Source organism: Rhopilema esculentum, chromosome 21, assembly GCF_057945365.1.
Source record: "Rhopilema esculentum isolate cy_ngs chromosome 21, ASM5794536v1, whole genome shotgun sequence".
NCBI lineage: Eukaryota > Metazoa > Cnidaria > Scyphozoa > Rhizostomeae > Rhizostomatidae > Rhopilema > Rhopilema esculentum.
This window is the reverse complement of record NC_142835.1, coordinates 1786045-1810473: the sequence shown is the minus strand read 5'-3', so window position 1 is coordinate 1810473 and position 24429 is coordinate 1786045. Positions and strand designations below refer to the sequence as shown.

The window sequence follows — 24429 nt, the reverse complement described above, 5'->3', positions numbered from 1 at the left end:
AGACAAGTAAAGCAAAGAAAGCAAGCTTCTTGGGTCGAGTTTTCTCATTGTCAACTAAAAGAAAAAATTGAAAAAGACCTGAATAAAAAACCTTCGCACCTAGGATTTACAAAAATATTGTTTGCTACTATCGTTGTGCTGTACAAAGTCTTTTGCAACCCTTTCAAATCTTTTTTTTTTGCCGATGAGAGTAAAGTATCATCAAGTTATTGTATTTTAGTTCTGTCATACTACTTCGCAAGCAACTTTTTATTTCCGCTATAAAAGACATCTTTGTGCAGTCATCGGTTTACAAAGATCGGTATTGGAATAACAAGACGGTTCGTTTAACAGACCTCCTTAATCCATAAATCACTGCCTATCCCACCATTAAAGAACAACTGGCAGAATTGACCAAAACTCTAAATTCATATTTTATTTCTTTATAATAAATGAGCGTAACAAATAAAGGCGCCTTGAATGACCTGAAGTTTTTAAGGGAGATGGCCTAAGGTGTTTCAATGTAGGTGTAGACCACTTATTAACAAACCAAACATCAGTTGTTAACCTTACACTATACGATACTGATGTAAGGTTGATGATAGCTATTACAGACAGTATATACTATCTGTTTTAACTTTAAAAATCTTTCCAAAGTAATTTGACTTAGGCCCATGCATATTACTAGAGCTATTTAACAAAAGAGAACATAGTAAAACATTGATGGAATTAAGCTAGAAAATTTTTTATCATTGTTTTTTTGAAAATTCTAAGATGATTGATATAATTTTATCTACAAGCGACTTGTTTTTATTTGTAGGAAGGAAAACCTCTTAAAATACATTTATTATTTGAAAACTGGTGTAATCATCTTGTTCCAAAGCCATTTTAACATGATGAGGTAATATTGTATACAATTATTTCATTGTCTGAAAGATAGAAAGCTAAGCAGTGAGTGATAGTAGCTTGACATCTTCACCTAATGGCTATAGTTAGTTACAAGACAAATAAAAAATTTAATATTTACAAAAGATTTTGAACCTATGACCTACCCAATTCATCCCATTTTTTATCCTTCTTCATATTTGCTGATGACACCAACATTCAGGGACGTCTGCGGAAGATTAGGGCAGGAGGAGCAGTGTTGGCGGTAAGGGCAAATCGTAGAATTTTTCTACCAACATAATCGACTATTCCTGGATGGGGTGGGGTGGGGTAACATAATAAAATATTAACATTGATATGTGCCACCCATACAGATGGATTTTTTTACCATCAAAGATTCTAAACATAGAGAAAATGTTGACGAAATAATCCATACATAAAAATGGGTATTAAATAGCCTTGTCACTATTCACAATATTTGGTTTTACGAAAATCATTGCTTTTATAAATGGGCTGGTTGTAAAATTTTAATTGCCCGCTAAGTTTTGATACCGATTTATCCTCCTTAGGTTCCTGGAGTAGTACTTCCGAGGGAACAAGTTTTATGTTAATCATCTATTATCTTTGCCGCTCTCCCTCTTGTGGCCCACCTTGTCACAGACATTAACACGTCACAGACTATAATTCACTGTTCCTCTTATTCCTCAACTATGGTATTCAGCGTGGTGATTGACTTTTGAATCCTTCCCTGAATCCACTCCATAGGCGCCAACTACGTGGGGACTCGGGGGCTTGAGCCCCCCCCTGGGAATTGCCATGGAGGGGGGGGGGGCTCAAATAAATCCCTTGTAAAAAATTCAGTCTAAGCTTTCTGTCTCCTACGTCTGGGAATTTCTCTAACTTTTTTTAATTTAAATTTTGAGCCCCCCCCTGGGAAAAATAAAAGTCGGCGCCTATGATCCACTCCTTAATCTACAAAAGAAAGTTTTACGCAGTATCAAATTTGAACCCTTCTCTTCTCCCAGCACACCAAACTTCTAATCGCTAAAAGCCTTAAAATTAGAGGATATCTTGCACCTAAACACCTTAACCGTTGTTTATAAATCTGCTTATAAGCTCTCTCCTTCTTGCTTCCATGATTACTTCAAATTAACTTCATCTGTACATAGAACTGGGACTCGCCAAGCTACTAGGGGCGACATCTTCAAGTCTACCAAAAATACTACCTTATATGGTCTACAAACGATTCAGTTCTTTGGTGCAAAACTTTGGAACACCATGCCACTGTTCATACGCGTCGCTATTGTAAATTGTGTATTGCATTTAGGGCTGATTAATGATAAAATGGAATGAAATGAAATGAAATGGTCTGCATACACTGTCAAAAACCATAAAGTGACAAATTATCTCAAAACTAGGATTTTTGCCATCTAGGGATCCTTTTCGGTGAATTTTAAAACTTGTCGGCAAATAAAGGAAGGCTCTCTCAATTTGTTGAAAAACGAGGCCTAAACAGAGTGTATCAGCTAGCAATTGCACTGCTTACAACAACCTAATAATTTAAGAACAAATTAGAACAATCCAGCCGCAGATTTTCGCAAAAGATTAAAGTCAACCCAGATTTCTTCTCCTCGCCAGTGACAGCCCGTTGCGGAGCATAAGGAACAAACTGCGCATGCGTTCATTGGTAAGTTTACGGGACAGCTTCAACATGGCGGGTGTGTTGCTGAGAAATTCGTGCAGGGGCCTTTTATTTGGAGGTATGTTTTGAGGATGCCAGGCAACATATAGATTCTGTTCCAATTTTGCCTTATGTCAAAGTTTATTATATCTGTACGTGTGTTTTAGTAAGTGTTAATCCTGTTTTTACCCACATTGTGAAAACTGTCGAGCTGGTCCAGACAGGAAAATTGGCACTCACCAGCCTACTCTTTGTCTCAGTTATTGTGTCTCAGTTGTGTCATTGTTGATTGTAGGTGCATGGAAGACGTTATTAGGAGAGGCTTTCTATTATTATTTCTATTATTGGGGCCATTGAAAAACCATAGAAAGAACAAATTTTAACCATTGGATGGCCTTGAGAGCATCCTTCAAGAGCTTTGGAAGATTGAGAGTTTCATATTGAAAGTTTGGAAGAGTGTTAAATAAGAAATTCAACGGTGATACCAAAAAGCACCATAATATGAAATAGCAAAACATGCAACCAACACTATGTTGGTATAAATATAGAAATATAATAAAACAATAGTCTCAAAATTGTTCAGATTTTTCTAGATATGTAAGTTGCCATCACTTGATGAGCTTTTGTCACTGTCAGTATCACTACTGTTATGTTCAGTTTCACATATTGCTTCATCAAAAAGCATGGCTTTAAGTCGAACGTTTAACTTTGTTTCCTTTTTTATGCTATCCATTCTATAAGACACGCTAGAACATCTACTACACACGAAAGCAAATGAAAACTGAAAAGCAATGCGATAGTTTGGGTGGAAATGTGATCTCTGATTTGCACAGGCGATTTTAGGTTATTAAGGAAAAACAGAAAATAATACTTCAAAAGAATATTAATGCTTGCTTGAAAATCCAGCAAATCTGTGGGAGAATACACTTGATAGCCTGTGCTCTTGGTGGTTATAAGAGGGTTATTAGATTAAAAATGGTATTGAAAACCCAATGTTGAATTTGCTGAATTTTTTCTCAAGGGGTAATCTTACGCAAATCATAATATTGCGGTCTGTTGGGAAGATGGTTTATGCATGATCAAGTTTATTCAACAAATGTCAAAAATTTATTTTGCTCCATGGTAATATTGTTTTTACATTTTGAGGGGCTCTATAATCGCTCTCCAAGCCTTTTTTGGGTACGCTTTAGGCACGCATGCTCGATTGAGCACCTTTCCGGGTAAGGCCTGAATATGCTCCAAACAATACTTTTAAAAAGACTTGATAATTTTATCTTCTGAAAATCTCCCATCACAAGACACAGCTAACAAAAATATGTTTTTTATTTGATAATTTTATCTTCTGAAAATCTCCCATCATAAGAAACACTTAATGAAAATAGGTTTTTTAATTCTTTCCTGCAAATCTATGGGAATGTGCCGTAAACACTGTAATGATCTGTATTTGAGACAACCTTACATTGTTTAATAAGCGTAAGAGTTGTTCATGTGTTAGGCTTAGGCTTTTACCAGTTGAAAATACCGAAAAAACTGGAGAAACAACCCATTGCATAACAGAACCAATTTGATTCATGGAAGTTATTTGTTCCCAATATTGTTTCACAAAGTCAGCGGCTGATATCCCAAAAAGGCGGCTAATAACATGCAAGTAAAATACAATGGCTTTAAGTTTAACCCCTTTTTCCTATGACAAATACCTCACATTCACAGAGTATAAACAAAGAAAATGAAGATCTGTGTTTTAATCTTCCTAATAACAGAGATGTTAGCAAGGGCTATTGTTGACATTTTCAAAGGGAGATTGAAGGCAAAAGAATTTCCATGAAAGACTATTGACATGCAAAGCCTCGACCACAAATCCAAATCAGGGTCTTATGAAAACAAATTGTGACACCATTACAAGCCTATAGCTGTTATTAGACTAATAACACTAATAACGCTGTAAATTGCTCCTGGAAGTAGCTATTGATTGTTCAAAAGTGAATTTCATTTCAAGAGACAAAAGAAAATCTCAATTTATTGAAATTGGCTCTGATTAAAAGTTCAAACTTATGAAACTCCTTCTCTTTTACCTGTAGAACTTCAGGTAAATGGGAGGCAACTGTATTGTCATTTAGCAAGGTAAAGGATATTTGCAAGTCAACCGGCTCTTTGAAAAGCAATACCTTGGGTTAATACATCTATTCTAATTATATTTTTCTTAAGACTTTGTATGAGGAATGTGAGCAGAGCAAAGTGGCATGCTATCCCATAATCAGCAAAACTTCTACTTGTTGGTTTTAGGTGAAACTTTATATGCCAAGTAAACAGCATTGAGTTTCAGAATGTATAGTTAATTTTTCTTTTAATTTTCAGGTAGAGGTAGTTTGACATTAAGATCAAAGGCAATTCCGCTACTTGCAGCAATTGGCCAGAAAAGTATGATTTATCTCCTATACAAATACCTAGCTTACATTTAATTTACCATCATATGCTTATAATCTTTATGAAAAAAGTTCTTTAGTACCCAATGTTACATTATTTTCATTCTAAGCTGCTACTCTGAGTTTTGTGGTAAATGGGATCATCATGAACAGTTTTTTATAATGACATTAAGCTTGAAAGTCAGATTTACAACTTAGAAATCTCCTTTTCAATACAGTTCTCCTCTTCTATAGATAAAAATAATATCCAGAGATAAAGGCCAAGGTTGAAGTATAAATAATATATAGATCTAATAAAATTAATTTAAAAAATGTTAGAATTATTCTAAATGAAGTGTTTTTAACATTTGTTTATGTGAGTCACAAGTAGTTTACCTTGTCTCAGATACGATAATTTTGTGCTATATATTATATTTATATCTACCCGACGAGAAACTTTTTGTGGTTTTATTGTGGCAAGGAACCCCTGAAATGCTATATTTTGTATCCCGAACTCTGTTCAAACTTCCAACTACCTCAGTGGTCTCACAATTAGTTCTTAATTCATATTGTCCCTTTGAATTCTTCCAAATTTTTTGAATGATTCACTCCACGTATGTTAACATCAAATTGGTTTCCTTTTTGTTTAGAACTCAAAGAGTCATCAGTAATCCACACAAGTGCTGTACAGAAGGCCTCTGCATGTAAAGATACATTTTTGTTTACTTCATCTTTAAATTTTCATGTTTAATTTGCTGGCATTCAAGAGAGATCGAATGAGACAAAGCGAAGCAAGATCATGATTTGGTAGTTTGATCCAGATACGTAATTTGATTACTATAAGTTTCATTAAGGAATGGAAGACTATTCATCCATATACTAGGTTAATTATGCTGTTTGTTGCTTTCTGTCATTCATCTTTGAAAACATTTATATTTTTTAATAAATAGAACAGGTGCTCAGTTTCATAAAAAAACTAGTGGAAATTAGCGAAAAATTGTGGAATTGAAAATGTGCAGATTCAAATATATGCACATGATGTAAAAAGTGATAATTGCACTTTTTACATTGCCTTTCCTGCTTTGGAAATACAGTTGCTTTCTCCTTCTCTTTTTATAAGCTCATTTACTATAAACTTCTATTAGAAAAATATCAATGCTTGGCTTTTGTACATTCTAAAAAAATTTCTATGGTTGTGCCTTTTATTATTGATTGAGCCAATATTTTGACTCGTTGTTGTCAATAGTGACAAGAGGCTCAAATTACACAAAACACTGGTTTGATGAGCGAGCTGTGGCCATTGGTTTGCTTGCTTGTATTCCAGTTGGAATTGTTTATCCATGTGCACCAGTAGACTATGCTCTTGGTGTTCTTGTTCCAGTCCACAACTATTGGTAAGTTGATAAATGGAACCATAATCTTCAAATATTGCTTATTTTGCTTGCTTGGTAAATAGCAGGTTTTTTTCTCACAAAGAAAACCTAGTTAAAGGGGAAAACGATGGTGTCCATTTTAATCCAAAAGCAATAAATGAAAATGTGATATTTATTTCTTACCTATTAGTATAAATTAAAAGATGGTTTAACCTTTTAGCAAAAACTGTTTGTTACTTCATATTTTCATTTTTTCCATTTTTTTTTCATTTTGAATTATTTCTACATGAATACCCCTTCAGCTAGTTCTAATAATACAATAAATAAACTGCTAATAATTAGGATACAAGTTCTATTAATTGATTGTTTACATACAGCTTATAGAGCAGATGCTGTAATATTTAAACCAAAAGAATTAGAAAGCAATGCTATCTCTCACTCTGGGTAATCAAGAAAGATTAAATGATAAAATTGTTTACATTGTTATTAACTATCAAATTCATGCACCATGCTCTTTCTTGACAGGGGTATTCATCATGTCATTATTGACTATTGCCCAAGGTCTGCTTTAACGATAGTGGAGCTGATGTGGAAGGCATTGTTTGCAGTCCAGCTTGGAGGCCTTGCCTACATAAACTATTATGACGTTGGAATTTGTAAACTGGTTGCCATGACACTAGGCATTTGAAATAAAATTGTCGTCTTTTAAATTCAGCTTAACTAGATTGCTTATGATTAGATTTGCTATTTGCATCAAATAACAACATATTTTGTAATTGGTTCCATTTCACACATAGTTGCTGTTTTCATCTTCCTAACGTGGTATCTGCTTTATACATGTTACTTTAATTTCTTATATATAATTGGTTTTCATTAGTGCCATCAACTCACACGCATACAGTTCTTCCATCTCAAATGTCTTCAGATTGTTACTTTTGATAACAATAGCCTTTCAACATTTTTCATTATACAGGAGCATCCTACATAAAGTGTTTAAGAATCTTGTAAATATTGTCCCCTTGCTTGATCGTGTTTTGAGGAAGAAGATACCATTGACTGGCTGTTTAAATGTCTGGATATTTAGATGTTTCCTGCTTTTCCAAAAGCTGTTTTTTCTCTAACCATTTAGGCCTTTGATTCTGGCTTCTGTTTTAAACACTGAATTTGAAATTAGCTGTTTCACCCCCTGAAGTAACCAAGTTTGCCCCTCAGCATGTATACTTATGGCTAAAAGTTAATGTCTCATATCAGGTTGATCAGCTTATTCTCAGGAAAAAAATGCTATAATGTTATATTTATATGTTCTAATACCAATGCTGTGTAAAGTTATTTCTCATGATAATATGTCGAGAGTGTGAGATTTTGTTTTCTATTTTGTCACCTGGGCTGTATAAGTGTGAAAGTGAGTCAGTTGCTGAATTGTTTTTCCTATTTTTCTTTGAAAGTATAACTATTCATGATCCAGGTCATAAGAATTTTTCCTCAGTTAGATCTTTTTGGTTTTGCAACTTTATTTATATTAAAGGTAATGTGCCCAGCTAAAGCAAGCAACTTTGCGGGGGTTTTCAGAAACATGTGATTTTACATGTCATCGCCCCAGCAATTACGGTCGCTCTGTTTATCTACCCTGCTGCGAAGTTAGCTTTTCATGTTAGCAGTTTTGCATCGCAAGAATACTAACCAATCACAAGCCGTTATTTTGATGGGTGGCTTGACAAGTTGGGTATACGCAGTCCTTTTATATGGACACATTACCTTTAATCCTGTGATTACTTTCCAGAAACGCAAGTCGAGAGGCCTTTTATAACAATAACATTGTTTATAGGCATGGAAGTTAAAAATTAAAAAACCAATGTGTGAAAAAAATATAAAATGTAACTACTACAAGGTATAATTTAAAAATTTCCTTGGCAATTTATTGCCATCTAGGGGTAGTTGTTCGGCAAATTCTCAAACTTTTCGACAAATAAGAATGGCTCACCACTCTTCTGCCGGTAAGAGGGACCAGACCAGAAAACCCCCTTCGAGGGCAATCGTTAGCGTCGGGCCTCCGATGGCAATGCTAACGTGATGTTTTGCGAGGCGAAACTCTTGCAAACTCCCTAAAAGTGAACAGGGAAGTTACCCCTCCCCCTCCCCTCATATTGATCACCTCTATGTTTTCTAATTCAAAGTTAGATTACTCAATATATTCGTCATTATTTCCACTGAACTTTGCAATTTCTTGCTGTGGAGCATCACAGCAAAGCGAGGCTGATCGTGCGAGTTTACTTTCATTTCTGGCGGGAAAAGATGGCGGACCAAGACGATTTGTATCTAGAAAACTTAGACGAATACGTGAATGATGAAAATAAAATCGTAAGTAATCACACGCTATATTCTGGTGTTTAAAAGGCATGCGATGATGTGATTTTTCAATTTTTTTCTCAATCGGATGATTTACTAATACAAAACTGGCCTTCTTCAAGTCAGACGTGTGTGTGGAACCAACCCCATTTGCCCCTAGCATCGGGGCTCCTCTAGTAAAAGTTTTCAATTCACCAACAACTAGCCAACTGATCTGTGTGGCTAATAGACGGATAGCTCATGTTCATGTTCATTTTTTTAAATTCCACTACCTACTATCAACTACAACTAAACAAAGTACAATAAATATATAAAAATATAAAGGTATTACAATATGAAATAATACAAATCAAATAGGTAATAAAATAGCTTCCAAGAGGGACCAACTGCATACTATCATCGAAAATATTTTATTGCCAAATTTTAAATCTTGTAATGATGTCGATACAACATACCTGTTTAGTATAGATAAAAGAGATTTGCATTATACACGTGGAGAGAATCTTAAGCAGAAGAAGTCTCGCTCAAGACTGAATGTTTGCAAATACTTTTTAACAGAGAGATACATATATACGTGGAACAGGCTACCAAAAACTGTAGTTCAGGCACCTAATTTGAGCACATTTAAAGACTGACATTGGCAAGACAAGGAACCTTGTTTTTTTCAGATTAAAGAGACATTTTTATTTATTTTACTTAGAAAGTTGATACTTCAGAAATGAACAAGCGCAATGGCACTTACAACATTAAACCAATATATGTATGTATGTGCGCAGTTTCAGATAGATAGATACTGTAAGTTTCAGATAGATAATAGATAGATTCGTGGAATAAGCCCTCACCACCGATCATCTGTTTTCCCTAATGTCATTTTTGTTAATTTAAAAAAATTCAAATTGTATATAAGTATGTTACTTTTTATAGTCAGATCATTTCAATTCTACACCAAGTTCTACAGCTTGTCAGCTTGGCTCAATATGAACTTGTGCTGTAAACTGAAGATGGGTACCCCCTGATATAAATGCTGGTATATCACTTAATAGATGTTTTTAATGCAAAATGCTACACCAGAAATTTAATCAATGCGAGTACTCTTTCAAACCTGCAAAAGACAGAGAGAAAACTGTTTAGGACCATTTGTTTTGCTGATTTGAAATCCACTTCAAGCACTATGGAAGCAATGTACTTAAAATCTAGTTGGCCTCAAGCTCTTCTAACAGAATTTGTAAATTTTCAGGAAGATAGTATAAAAGCTTATTATTTGAAGTTTTTTATGAAAGAGAATTTTATTTTATAAATAGCTAAGTAATTTGTTTTAATGCTGGTTCTGTGAATAAGATTTTTTCAATTTTAGGTTACATACAAAGGACTTTCAAATCTGCTGAAGGTTCCAGCCAACAAATCCAAAAAGTAAACCTTGATTATTTTACACCATTGGTTTTTACCATATTTGTGCAAATAAGAATTGACAAAATTTTGATTGATCTCATATATTTACTTGGGCCCTGTCCATTGGATAGCTAGCACTCTGATCACAGCTTCAAAGCTTGAGAAAGCTACTGTTTTTCTGCAGCATATTAACATAAGTGAAATGGTGGACTGGCAAGGGGTGCTTTGGTGGAATTGCATCCTGGTTTAATGCTCCACCTGCATTCAAGGACCTTTCCTTCTGTTAAAAGCTTCTTAATCATACAATATTGCCATTTTTAATCATCCTTTGGGAAGCGTTGCTTGCCTGCTTTAAGATAAATTAATCTTTTAGCTTGATTTGGTCAAATTTCCGTAACAACTGGTATTGTTCTGCAATACTTTGCAAATTTGAACTAGAACATTCATTTGATATTTACAAATTTCTCGACAGTATATTCTTTTGCTATAGGTTTGTGTAATTAATTGAATTTGTCTTGATGCTTATTCTTGTGAATGCAAGAGTGGGCAATTGTTATTTCTATGTTTATCATTTTCAGAATGCTTCAGAATTTTGTTGACCAACAGTCATCAAAAGGAGTTCAACTAAATATAACCTTTCTTGTTGGTGGGCAACTTGCAGATTCAGGAAAGGTAGGAGAATGGAAGTAAAGCTGTTTTAGCCTAAACAATTTCCAAATTTTGTGTTTGTTTTAATCTTTTATAGCCAAGTGTTTTCATACATTGGTAGTAAGTTCTGTGAATAAAATTTGATGTAGAGATGTTTACTTCATTTCCCAATGAAACATAAATATATAACCATTATCATGATTATTACTACTCTTGCCAGGGATACAAGTTTTTAATAGCAACAAAAGACAACTTAGATGGTAAGTGAACAATTTTTTGTGCATTAAGTTTTGTATTTTTGTCAGAATTCTAAAATACAATATCTCCTGTTAACTAGAAAAGTGTCCTTTCATAAGAAAACTGTTGGCTGGTAGGTGTTGACTGAATTTTGGGCTCTCATCTCAATGAGCGCAGCTACTAAGAGGAATCCTCCATTAAGAATTTCCTCAAGAATTAGATTTGTATTTTCTTAATTATAACCGATTTTATTCATTTTGTTTTGTATTAGTTTTTGCTGATTGTGTGTTGTTGACTTAACAGTATGAATTAATATGAAAATCTATGAACTAGTGTTTAAGGTCATATCTCATCATACTTTGTTTTCAATTTTTATACACTATTCCTCATAATCCATAACTTTCAAAAAATCATGAATTATCTCTTGCTTTTTAGATTTGAAAAAAACATTTAGTCATGTAACTTGCTGCCATATTTACAGTGTACAAAAAGCACAACTCAAGGTAAGAAAACCATTTTGGTATAAGAAGGCTTTTATAGACTAAAAATCTGCACATGCAAATAACATGATGGATCCTGTCACTATTGATTGTTGAACTACTCATTGCCATACTGACAGAATGACAAAGGAGAAAAAGATATGATTTCCAACTTTGAATTTAAATTATCATAATATGGCGTGGCGAACAAAATATGGCGTGGCACGAAGGCCATAAACGAACAGCGAGAATCCATAATTGATACAAAAATGTGCAGCCTCGTTTCTATATACACCTGATTGAGGGTTTGCTATTTCAACATTGACAAAGATTTTAAATGTGATCTTAAGTACCCAAAAATATACTAGATTGTGTTCAGTACAATATAATGCTATAATAATGATAACAATGTAAGTAAATTGTTGTTATCGTTATTGTCAACTTCCATATTCCTCTAACGTTTTTTAGTTCTATCATCACTTTTCAATTTTAATTGATAACTGGCTATGCTTGAAACGTCGTTATTTATTTAAAAAAGTTTTTTTCTGGTACAATTTGCTTACATTGATCGTTATTATATCTTAACTACCCACATTGTAATCAGTATTAATGTGCAACAAAAAGGGTATTAAACAGGGTGTGGATCAAGAAATTTTAATGATTGTAGCACAAATTGTTTTAAGAACCACATCATCCTTAATTTTTTTTGGAAAAATTCCCAACTTCTATACTGAAATATTTCATGTACAGTGAAATGTTTTAAAATATGAGCGTACATAAAATATTTTAAAGATTTCATGTATGCATGAGTATGTCCGTCCAAAAAATTAGTTGTAATATCAGACAGACAAAACTTTAATGCTTATTATTTTGATATAAAGTTCCTTAATGCAGTTGATATTGTTTTTAATATCTTCAAAAGATCTGTTATTCACTCAAAATAGTTCAAGACTCACACCCCTAAAACTATTGGATGCCATGGTCTAATCCATATATAAATTTCCAGCTATCTCTTCCCTTTGGGGAAATACCTCAAGTAGCACCTCAAAATTTTAACTTCTCGACCAAGTATCTGAAAATTTAATAATGTAACTAAAGATTTTGTTTCTCATGTATTATTTTTAATCTACAGGTTCTCTCAAGACCTGATATGTCATGTTTATTCAATTTATTCGTTTGTGAAGATGAGTTTTATAGTTATTTCATAGCATAAACATTCTCTTGGTTTACTTCCTGCCAAAGTTGCTGCAGACAACAGCCTCTGCGTAATAACTGTTGTTTGATTGTTACGCTGTATATGAATAGCAATATTATTGCAATTGTGCAATTAGCTACTTCTGAGTTGCAACTGATGCACTCAAACAATAGCTGAACTAGGTGGGTCTCAAAAAATCAAAAATAAGTTTTTTCTTCTTCTTCATTTCTGTTAAAAGTCTCTAGCTTACTGGATTATTGAAAAAAATGATGGCCTCTCTTTCTGAAATGTTATGTGTTTTTATTTTAGAATTTTGAAGTTTTACATAGTACTGACCATGACGTTGTGAAAGAGTCTCTTTTTGAGCTGCATAACTGGAGCCGTATTTATTGCCCAGAAGCCAAACAAAATGATGCAGCATTGCGGAGGAGACAAACAATGCAAGTGGAAAATAATTTACCAAATGGAGTGCATGGTTGCTCTAAAAGTATGAAAGCTAAGAACTTTTTAGGTTCTAGTGATGTTAGCAACTTTCTATGTGGTGGTCAGACATCATGTAACATGCTCTCTTGAATCTATTGCTTTTTAGGCCTGTTAATTTGATTCAAATTATTAAAGTGTGTAACAAAAATGTTTAGATCAGTTTCTGGGAATGGTAAGGTGATGTTGTTAATTAAATTCACTAGTTTTTTATTTTGTTAATTAAAATCGAGCTAGGAAATTTGATATATGGATATTGAAAAACTATTGCCTGCATAAACTTTTGGTAAATAGTAATATTACTATTGGCATAAACCAATCTTAATATTCTTGAAATTGTCTTGCATCATGAAATATTTTTGCTACTTTTGGAATTGAGTTTGAAAAATGACTACCTCAACATGTCATCTCAAAACTTTAGAAAATTTCTGCAAATTGAAGTTATTTCTATAGAAATTATTCCTTGGTTTTTACTTATATTCTGTGTGTGTTGTCACTAATGAATATTTTAGATGTTTGTAATGTGTTGCATTCAATATTGTGAAATTTTGGCCCTTTGAAAATATGACTGAAAGGCATTGTGGGCTACTTTCCTTGCCATTTTTTTTGTATCTTAATATTATTTCATGCAAAATTCCATGCAATATTCTCTCTTCCATGCAAAAAAGTTTTGATATAGAAGAGATTTTGAGCCTTTAAAGAGAGCAAGGTATAATGTTAAAAAGCCCTATCTATTTACCTAGCCCAAGGTATATGAATGGAAGAGAGCCCTATCCCAAGATCCAGAAAGTTGTACAAGGAAGATGCCTACTATTATTCCCAAACAAAAATTAACTCTCTGGATCTTCTCAAGAAAAAAAACAAAGTCTTAGAAGATGGCACTTTAATGGTTTTTAAGAAGAATTGAGCTAAAACACTTTGATGAATAGTCCCAATTTATATGTTTTTGAATGGAAAGTTAATTTATGTTTTATTTTATTATATAACTTGATCCATAGAAACACCAGAGGTTGCTACTAAAGAGGTAAGCTTTCAAAATCTGTACATATGTATCTGGTCTTAATAGTAACGCTATTTTTGCATCCAAAACCTGCCAACAAATTTGCAATATGAACGAAATGGTTTAAATATGAGTGAAGCTATATGGCAAACACATCATGGTGCTTAAGTCTATTTTTACATACGGGGAAACATTTGCACTGCAAGGGAAGCTTCCAGTTGTGAAGACAAAAGGTTACTGAGGAGAAGAAATAAGAGAATATGAAGAAAGGGGAATTTTTCCTTCTCCTTTCCTTCATTTCTCCTCCGCAGTCATATTCTCTTTTCGAAACTCATATTCTTCCTTCGCATGACCTATTTTTAGGTATAGATTTAACATACAAAATTGGGCTTTGGAAAAGTCTACATAATTGCTGAAGGTCTTCAGGTAGCAATGTCTCTACACTTGGTTTGAGTCGGCAAAATGTTTTGTTGTGTTTTGATGAGGCCTATTTGGATCCTTTTAGCTCTCGCAGTAATGCTAGCCCTTATAATGATGCACCGGAAATTTCCAACATTATATCAACAATTTAGTATATAAATGTAGTGATTCAAATTCAACCCAAATTCTATAGCACACATACAAATATTATATAATTCCATTTAACGGAGATATATATTTTCATTTGCAAGAATCAATGTTCAATAAAAATTTTACGCTATGATGACCCGAATAACGGTAAGAGCAGATTCATTTTTATGGCGATTTATTTCAATAAACAACAAAGCAAGGATGCAAATTATCAAAGAAGAAAATCTAGAAAATGAATGCTATTTTATGCCAGGTTTCGTCAAAACAATCGGCAGTTCCAGCCAGGAAGCAAGTCTCAAGTGCTTCATTCTTTGGAGCAAATAGCAAAAGGCAGAGAAGTGAAAAGTCCTCTGACCAAAGGACTCAAGAAAGCGATAATGTAAGAAACCATATTTTCAATCGTTTGTTTTCGATTTTTTTTATTATATTTTAATCGAATGTTATTTATGGAATTTTATCCAATCGTTTCAATGAGGTCTTTGGAAATTTGCTTTTATCATATGTTCTACATATTTACCTCGGTCACAAGTTTATAGAAATTGTTTTGAAGCAGAGATAGCCTTTGGTTAGCTAGCCTTTTGTTAAAGCTGTTTTAGAATTTAGGTTTTTGTGTCTTTTTATGAAGAACTGACAGTGTTGATATGTACTTTTTGCATTCGAGAACGTGAAGAGGATTATAACTTTATAATGTGTGCGTAGTGCGTGTGTCTCTTTTTTGAAGGATCAGAACTTTTCTTCAAACTTTTCTTGAAATAAAGTTTTCTTCAAACGCACAAGTTCTTTGAATAGCCGACTTACAGCAATGCAATATAGTTAAAAAGAGTTCCATGCCTTTCTATAACTTGTTCCTCGTGCATGACAATTTTGGTTAGATAACCTTTTTATGTATCGTTACCACGAGAAACTGTATGTTTAATCAAATCTGTTCTTTTAGAAAGGGGCTAAAATCGATCAAAAAGAGAAGAAGGATGTTTCATTTTTTGGAAAATCTGCTCAAGGTATTTTTCTTATTCTACCTTTGTCAGCGTAATATTTATAAACAAGTTTCTACCTTTAGGGGACCCTTTGTTTGTCTTACATTGTCTGTGAAAAATAGGTATGGTATATGCACAAGGTTTAGTACAATAGTCACATCCTCCATATAATTTGGTATAGTCTGTACTGTGCTCATGTGTAGTGTGACTGTGGTTTTGACACTTTCACGTTTCAACAAATCAGAAGAATAAAACGATAAAACAGCACAAGTCGTCCAGCTATCTACTAAAACTTCATTGACAAATACCGCTAGTCCAGCTATCATGCCACGCTAATAATTACTTGCACTGAAACAAGGTCAACTACAGTTGTTAATTTTAAACATAAACAATGTAATTTTATTAACGCCTTCTGGTAACCCGATAATCAATCGAAATTATTGGCCTCTGTGTCGATTTTAAGTTTGTGAGGCTACTATCATTAGAAACTAGGCTAAATCGTATTAAAACACAGTAAATTTGTTTTTGAATGATTCGTAAAATTGATTTCTCTATGATATTTGCAAGAATCTTCTGAATGTTCCATATCTTTTTATGATCTATTAGAATTGACAAACAACGTTCTACATTTGGAAGAGACTCCATCTTGACTCATGCTAGTTGATGTCTTTTGATGCCTTGTCGTGGAATGTTTATGTTCAAGAAACTGACCCAGCATTACTTTATCTGCCTTCTAACGAGCTTTAACTTGTCAGTAAAAGCTTGATTTTTGTTTACGCCTGAACAAACGCTATTTAGGGAGATTTTTCTGAAGATATTCAACAGTTTGTTTGCTTCACTGAATTTTGAGAATTCCTATAGCACTTTTCCAAGATTGGTGAACGTTTGTCCTTTATAAACTCTAGGTCTCCTTTATAAAGATTTTTATTACACCCTTAACAAGAGAATTTTCCCCAGTTTTCCCAATCGAAGATGTTTCCCCCACTAAGGTCCCAAATCACAGAAATCGCAACACTTTTTAGTTAACTGCCAGTATTACTCTTGTTGGCAAAGCCAGCAACCTTCAGAATGCCAATGAAGCAGGATAAAGATATTGTTATTGCTAATTGAGGTGTTATGCGAACAGAGAATAGTTCGAATCCGATCTTTTTGGACATCGTCAGACATTCGATAAGTTCAATCCCGTGTATTTTGTCGCTTGTTGCAAGCTTCATGTAGAATTTTCTGAAACGATTAGTTACCAAACTTGCTGAAATAATTGGGAAAGCAAATTTGTAGATGATAATCAAGGTACCAGATAGCTGTGACATAAACAGATTCTTCTGACATGCTGATGGTGCCTCGATAGCTTTACCCTTGAACACTTTTAGCCACTCGTAGATAATAGCTGCCAGTAGAACAACGAAAACCATGTTGTGTGAAGCGAACCAATAGCGAAATTTCAACAGGAGCTCAGACCTATATTGATAAAGCTCCCTGTTGTGCCTCAGGAACTCCAAACGTGACGACACACGCGACATTATGATTTTTTCTTTATAATCGATCCGAGATATCATTCGCTGGGTCATTGCATGGAAGAGACAGCAGGCACAAATAGTGGCCCCGTAGCCCCAAAAGAGCCCGAAGATTGCTACGTAATATCCAGCATTTAAGAGGGCACTCTCTTTGTAGTGCAGAAAGAAATGTATCCCAAGAAAGTCGTAGAATGTATTGTAAAACTGGTCTGTAAATATTGTAAAAGCCATCACAAGCAGCCCAAAAAGAAACAATGTATTGGTAATGAGCCAGTCTAAACTGAAAAAATCACGGTCATCGTCCAAAAAGTCGCTGTCTATTTTCGGAATCAAGTCAAATTTGCTCATACCTTTTCGCGCAATGACGCTATCGTTGGCTCTAAAGTACAACGCGCCAAAAGTTGCAGTGATAGCACCAGAGAATACCAGACCGAGCAGTAACACTGCTGTCTCTGTTGGAATAATCGGCATGTGGGGGCTCCTCTCTATGATAGATTTCATACATTTATCTTGACCGAACTCGTGAACAAGTTTTTCTCTTGAACTGTTGTCAAATTTCAGAACCTTTGACCATGGCGAGAAAACCATGTACACGTAGATGCAAACAGAATACCACTGCATTATTGCAATTACAATAGAGGGTAGAAGAAAGCAAAAAGTTGTTTTTGTTTTTGTTGGTATGATACCGAACAGCACAGAAACGAAGAATTTGAAAACTCTGTCGCTTTTACACATCGATTCACAGAAAGTAGGACTCTTCTCAGTACTTATTATGACTCTGTCTTCTACGAGACAGTCCCTCTCCTGAGAATTTCCGCGTTCAATTGTACCGTACATTGCAAAGTTGACTTCTTTTGCAGGCCACTCTCAGTTATCTGCGTGCTTTGGGTGTCGTGGTGTCTTGCCCTGTTTCACCAATGATATGGTACAACTGCGAAACGCATTAGCAACTTCACGCTTGACTGTAACTTTATCTTTCGATGTTTAACATGAAATGTAACACTGCCTACCATGGATTATCCCACGCGGTACTGCGGTGTCTTGCCCTGTTTCACCAATTATATGGTACAACTGCGACTTCTTTCTTCCTGGCAGTGTAATATTTATTACACGCTCGACCGTAACCTTATTTTTCAATGTGTAAAATGAAATATAACACGGCCTACGATGTTTTGCAGTTGTGCCTCAGTGAATAACTGCTTGTAAAAGTGACCTGACTGGACTAGATTAGTAAAATACCTAAATGTTTGTCATTTTAAAAGTTCAAAGACGTGCCTTAAGGAAAGAAACGCAAAACATAGTTCTTGAATATGCGAAGCTTTCATCTGATGTTGAGAGCGGTTTAAATCAAGTTGGTTGATATACATCCTCATAAAAATAGTTTAAGCCTTTTACATGATACACACACATGATGAGTGATTCTTTCATAAGATCTCTGTTTCATCGTTTATCTGTCCCATCTCAATTTGCCTCTCCACGTATTGGAAATGGCATTTTTATTCGAAAGTGCATTGATATATAATATTACCCCAATAGAAGCTAATTGAAAATTGTTTTTGATGATTTTTCAGCTCCAAACAAGTCTAATTATGTGAAAGAAGAAAAGGGGAAAGATCAGAAATCGGAAAGGTCACAAAAGTCTTCGAAAAGCGATGACACACATGGAAAGTTTTCAGAGAAGGAAGAACACGCGAGATTGAATAAAGAGATCAAGAAAAAGAAAAAAGGTGAAAAGGAGGCAAAATCCAAAGGGAGCGAAGATTCCCCTGGAAATGAAAAAACCGCGAAGAAGGACAAGGAGCTCAAAGAAAGAGAAGATGAACCAAATGCCAAAGAAGAGTAAGCTATATTGCTTTATGTGCACGAAATATTAGTATTCACTGTTTTTAATTTTCGTTGAATATCATTACTAGGTTTGTTTAATAAGACTCGAAAACCTTTAAACTTATGTATGTATTGTCGATAGAAAAAATTATTTTCTATTGACTATGTTGAGTGCAAACATCGGGGAATGTAAAGTTACGTAACCATCTTTCATATTACATTTGCAGACGTGACCATTTATACTTCGTAAGCTGATCTTTTTTTGGTTTATCTCCTGGCCTGCTTATTGATTCCTTAGGTCGTTTTACATCTCTCGTTATTTGATACCCTGAAGTGAGAACAACGGATTCTGAGTCATTCTAAAAGTCAATACACCAAGTAGCTTTACTGTTATGTTATGTAACTATTTGCAAAAGGAAGGTCATTGGTGAGAAAGACAAACCTGAATGAGCTAAATTTGGCTGATTCCAAATGGATATGCTTGTTTTGTTAGCTGGGAAATCCCAGAGTAATGACATGTTTTCTCGCATGCCATTAATTCAGATTTGCAAATAAGAAAATTTTTTTAGAGGGGGGGGGGGGATTGTCTTCCCTTACCTCCTCCAAAAATAGGGATTCCTTGCTCAATGGTGTTTTTTTGTGGGTGAGGGAGCACCCTTAAAAATTTCACACTGGATGACTGGAGTGCTCTGGGATCAAGAATCAATCTCCCCTTGATTAAACATTTGTATGTGATATTCAGTTTCCATTTACGATATCACGGCTGTAACCATATTTCTTTTTTTCGTAGGGAAACTGAGATCCAGGAGAGCGATTCTGATGATGTGAGTAGCATACTAGCGAATCACTCATTTTATCTGCTTTCCTTTGAGCTTGATTGCAGTGTGCACAGAACCACATCCTTCACCATCCTTCACTCCTGTAGATGCTAGTCTCCGTATTATGATATCATTTTCAATTCAGATTCGAGAAGCATCATTTTCTACATATATATGTTATGTTGCTTAGACTCTCTAGAAGGCATAAAAGTTAGATTAAGATGTTGCCTCTTGGCTAATGGCAATTATTGTTCTTGATATTGCGGGAATGAGCACAGAGCGATGCAGAAATGATTTTTCCCTAAAAATTAATTTTCAGTGCCTTAATTGAGGGATGACGAAATCAAAACAGAGCCGTATTTAATATTTTTGTTTTTATTCAACCTTTCAGGACTTTGAGTCTTTCATTAAAGTTTCAAAAGGAGGAGAAGATAATGATAGGTATGCGCTGCTTTTTCTGGTTGCGTTTTCAATCACTGGTTGCATAGTTCCGATCCCATTAGACCAGAAACCCCTTTGCGACAACGGTGCCACGAATGAAAGTTACTACTCGATGCCGATATTGAATAAACTTGTATCTTTCTACCTCTGGCTGCTTCCTTTGTCTTCAAATATGATGCTAATTTTCTACATGCATCTGATTGCATCCAAATCTGAGGAAAGTAATCTATATTTATGATTTATCAATTCTTTTATAATCCTTTACTTTGGAACGTTCCTTTTATTTCCTTGTTTTTATACTTACTTTACTCGCACGTACATGGAGATTCGGCACTCGGTGTTTTTCTGTTAATTCCAGATTACTTTTAATGTTTATATTGTCCATTCAAAAGAAATTTCTCCTTATCGTCGAAACAAGTCAGAGATAACGGAGTATATAAAATATTATACGATGAGTAGTTACCCCCCGTGTATTTACCTAGGCCTCTTCGCCCCCTGGCTCTTCAAGCAGTTTTTCTTTTTTTGACCCTCAACCTTCACCTTAAAACAACCAATTCCAACTTTTTTTTGCTGTTGTTTAGGCCGGAAAAGAAGAAACCAAAGAACTCCAACAGGGGTAAGACAATTTTTAACAAATTAGTAATATTGAAAAGGGTCTCGATTTTATGGCTTTGGCGTTTGCTGAAATTTGCTAAAAAAAATCTATCATCAAAAAACTTCAATTCATTAATCAATCTGCTGGCAACGCTGCTCGCCATTTTCAAAACAATATCAACTTAGTTTTTCAGTCACTTCAAAACATTAGTAAGGTTTTTTACTAGATGGGAAATAGGCTTGGTTCTTCTTTCGCGGACGGGCATGTTCGAATAAGAAGGGAGGGCTGAGTCAAAGACTCAAAAGGCACGTTTTGAAAGATTAGAAATTACTCTTGTTGCTGCTTAATAGTCTAGCGATGGTAACTAGCTATCCTTGCAGGAGAAAAGCGAAAGAAAGAGCAAGTATTGGAGTTTGAGGAAAGCAGTTCTACACAAAAATCAAAGAAAGCTAAGAAGCAACCGAAAGATGAAGAAGCAAGTAAACAGCCAACTAAGAAAGAATCTTCTCAGAAAGTCGAAGACGTCATAAAAGAAGAACGAGGGGAAAATAACAGTGGAGGTTGGTTTTTTAAAAATTGTTTGTGTGACATGACAGAACCTGTTCATTTTCAAATAATCTCTTCTACTATTTGTTCCATATAATTGTCCCTGTTTGTCCCTATCTGGTGTTTAGTTCGACAGCTGCATTCTAGCTGTTAACAATGAGATGTACCAACAAAAGGATGGTGTCGCTATAGGTAGCTCCTGGAACCTCTTTTGGCCAATATCTTTTTTTGGCTTTCATGAAAAGCGTTTGTTCGACTGCGACCAAAAGCCAGGTGTCTACTTTCGATATGTGGATGACACATATACCATTTTCAAAACAGAAGCTCAGTGTGATACTTTCCTAAAATGCCTTAATAGCCTTCACCTAACCCTACAATGGAAGAAAATAACTCCTTGCCATTTCTAGATGTTTTGGTTGAAAAGTCTGGCACTGGATTTCTTACTAGTGTATACCAATGTAACCCACATTTTCGGGGTTATACACTCGATGGAGTTCGTTTTGCCCAAAACAAAGATAAATCAGTCTCATCAAAACGCTTACTCATATGGCACTGATGATTTGTTCAAGTCTAAACTCGACTCGGAACTTGAACAACTAAAAAATATCTTTCTGGAGAACGGCTATTCAGAGGATGTCATTTCAGTTTACATTTAGGAGAAGATAGCAAATTTCTCGGCTGACGTAAAATTTGGTCCGCAAAAGTGCCTGGTCCATCTAAAACTACCCTGGATCGGCAACAGTTCCTTGCGTTTTGAAAGTCAAATAAAACAGGCCATTACAAATTGTTTCTTTGCAGTGAATCCACGTGTTTTTTATATGTAGTACAAAAAAGGCCCTACCATCCATTCAAAAGGGTTGCGTTCCTACCTCCCAAAAGAGTTCCGTTATTTATGAATTTACGTGCAAGTGTGATTCTGGCACGAATTTATGAATTTACGTAGAACGCACTATCCAAAGATTGGAGGATAGAATGAAACAACATGTTCCGTCTAGTATAAGAAACAAAACTCATCCCCAAAGAGAACAGCCACCTCGGTCTTGCAGATCTAAAAGTACAACTAAAACCTGCGATTCTGCTATCGGGCAGCATTTACTGGAAAACCCAGATTGTGCAAAAAACTATAATGGCGACATTCTTCGGATTATTGGTAAAGCCTGATCGTCGCTCCGTCTACCAGTTTTGGAATCTATCTACATAAGCACGAAAAACCGCTGTTGTGTAGACAGAAGGAGTTCGTTTTCACCTTAGGACTCAATTGGTAACATTCTCAATAGGCTAGCGGCACTGATTGGTCAACCTCAACAGTCATTTTCTCGTGTTTCTGATAGGCCTATTTTGATTCACAACTTGGTATGTATATTTCCTAGCGTAGAGTTTTGATAAGGAAAATATGACATAGTTTCGTTTCTAATTTCAAATTTGTCTCCCTTTTAAATTTTAACATAGAGAAAGAATGGTACATTAGAGGAGTTTTCAATTCTAATACAAGTTTATAAAGATTGTATCTGGATGATGATTTGCTTTCTTACTGTTTTCTTTAATTCTTTAAACCCTTTTATATAACGACATCTTTCTGTCGATTCTCTTTCCTAGGATCAGAAATTGCTCCGTCGGATCCTGATGCTCCAGAGGAGGCTAAACCACACGAGAAACGACGAATCAGAAGAAAAGTGTTGAAATCAAAAACTTTTATGAACGACGAAGGATATATGGGTACGTGCTGTGTTGGCTTCTTTATTGACTGTATTACCCCTGCTTGGCTCCGATGACTAAGTTCCTGCGCCAAGGTTTAAAAACTGTAAGCGTTTTGAATATAGTTCCAAGAAAATAGAAATTTTGAGAATGTGTTTACTTTTGACCACATAACGATAAAGAACACCATTAATACCTAAAATACGTAAATGCGAAATCAGTTAAATATCTCAGCCAGTTTGTAAAACATTTAGCTGATTTCGCGCAGTTAGAGATATTTCATAATGTTCTATTAGGTTATGTCCTCTCTAGTCCAAAAATTCTAAAACAAAAATTTTTATGGCATCATGGCTCTAAATCTCTATTTTCCTGAAAATTCGATGCTTCGATACATAGGCAAAGTTTTGTTTCAGTGATCTTTTGTTTAGGTTTTGTCCTTCCAAGTTCCAAAATTCTTAAAAATATTTTTATGGCGTCCAGACTTATGGATATTTATTTGTTTCAAAATATAAATGCTTTCGATTAAGAGGCAATGTTGTGTTTCAGTGACAGAAAAGGTTTACGAGTCAGAGTCTGCTTCCGAGGGGAGTGACACAGAAACGACGTCGAAAGCAAAGACGACTTTCAAAAACGATGCTCTTCATAAGAAGCCGAGAGAAATCACTGCAGAAAACAAGAAATTCAAAGCTCAAGCCTCAAAAAACAAGAATCAAAGCTCGCTTATGAGTTTTTTCAAAAAGAAGTGATGATAGAAAAGGGCTGGTGAATTGTGATGTCTGGTTATCACTGTAGTAGCAACAGCAGCAACAAAAGTTTAACGACAACTTGAGTTATGATTACCGCAACAGCAACAAGCATGACCGCTCAGTGGTAAACATGGCAACCTTTGAAGAAATATCACAAATGGAAAAACGAATTTCATTTGAAATCTAATATAGATATACTCACCATTTGTCGTGGATAAAAATTGTCATAAAGGGTATTTCCTTTTACGATTTAAATTATCCTTGAATTATTTGGTTTTGAATCGCAATGCACAATATCTTTCGCTTGGTGGCTCCTGTAATTGTAAAATAAAGGCATTCTCTGAGGGATGCTCATAGTTTGCTTTCCGTCATCCAGGTTCCCCTCTAATGCTGTAGGGGCGGTGCAGATTGCCCTCTGAAACTGCCCAAAAAATTAATTGCTCTCTTGAAATCATTTTTTTCTTTGCTTCTATTCATGAATAGCTTATCTAAAAAACAAGGAAAGGCAAGTACTTTTCCTCTGCTAAAGGTCTTAAAAACCAGGCCTACACATTCACACATTTCACAAAGGCAACCAAAACATTGCAGGTGCATTTTTGTCCACCAAAAGAA

At 34.9% G+C, this 24429-nt stretch overlaps 3 protein-coding genes across 3 annotated transcripts; 2 read left to right on the top strand and 1 right to left on the bottom strand.

Annotated features, from left to right (window-relative positions):
- The first annotated feature begins 2495 nt into the window (after positions 1-2495).
- On the top strand, positions 2496-7678 carry LOC135684785 (succinate dehydrogenase [ubiquinone] cytochrome b small subunit A, mitochondrial). Its single transcript, XM_065200443.2, has 5 exons — positions 2496-2624; positions 4901-4963; positions 5598-5651; positions 6194-6341; positions 6846-7678. The coding sequence occupies exons 1-5, from the start codon at positions 2540-2542 to the stop codon at positions 7006-7008; spliced, it is 513 nt and encodes a 170-aa protein (XP_065056515.1). The 5' UTR covers positions 2496-2539; the 3' UTR covers positions 7009-7678.
- Positions 7679-8567: 889 nt separating this feature from the next.
- Positions 8568-24104, top strand: LOC135684779 (uncharacterized). Its single transcript, XM_065200433.2, has 16 exons — positions 8568-8678; positions 10021-10076; positions 10634-10727; positions 10924-10963; positions 11376-11443; positions 12924-13101; positions 14093-14118; positions 14918-15043; positions 15599-15662; positions 18724-18991; positions 19767-19800; positions 20186-20235; positions 20817-20851; positions 21211-21390; positions 22973-23092; positions 23618-24104. The coding sequence occupies exons 1-16, from the start codon at positions 8613-8615 to the stop codon at positions 23815-23817; spliced, it is 1605 nt and encodes a 534-aa protein (XP_065056505.2). The 5' UTR covers positions 8568-8612; the 3' UTR covers positions 23818-24104.
- On the bottom strand, positions 15737-18423 carry LOC135684781 (uncharacterized). Its single transcript, XM_065200437.2, has one exon. The coding sequence runs from the start codon at positions 17987-17989 to the stop codon at positions 16661-16663; it is 1329 nt and encodes a 442-aa protein (XP_065056509.2). The 5' UTR covers positions 17990-18423; the 3' UTR covers positions 15737-16660.
- Positions 24105-24429: the final 325 nt, after the last annotated feature.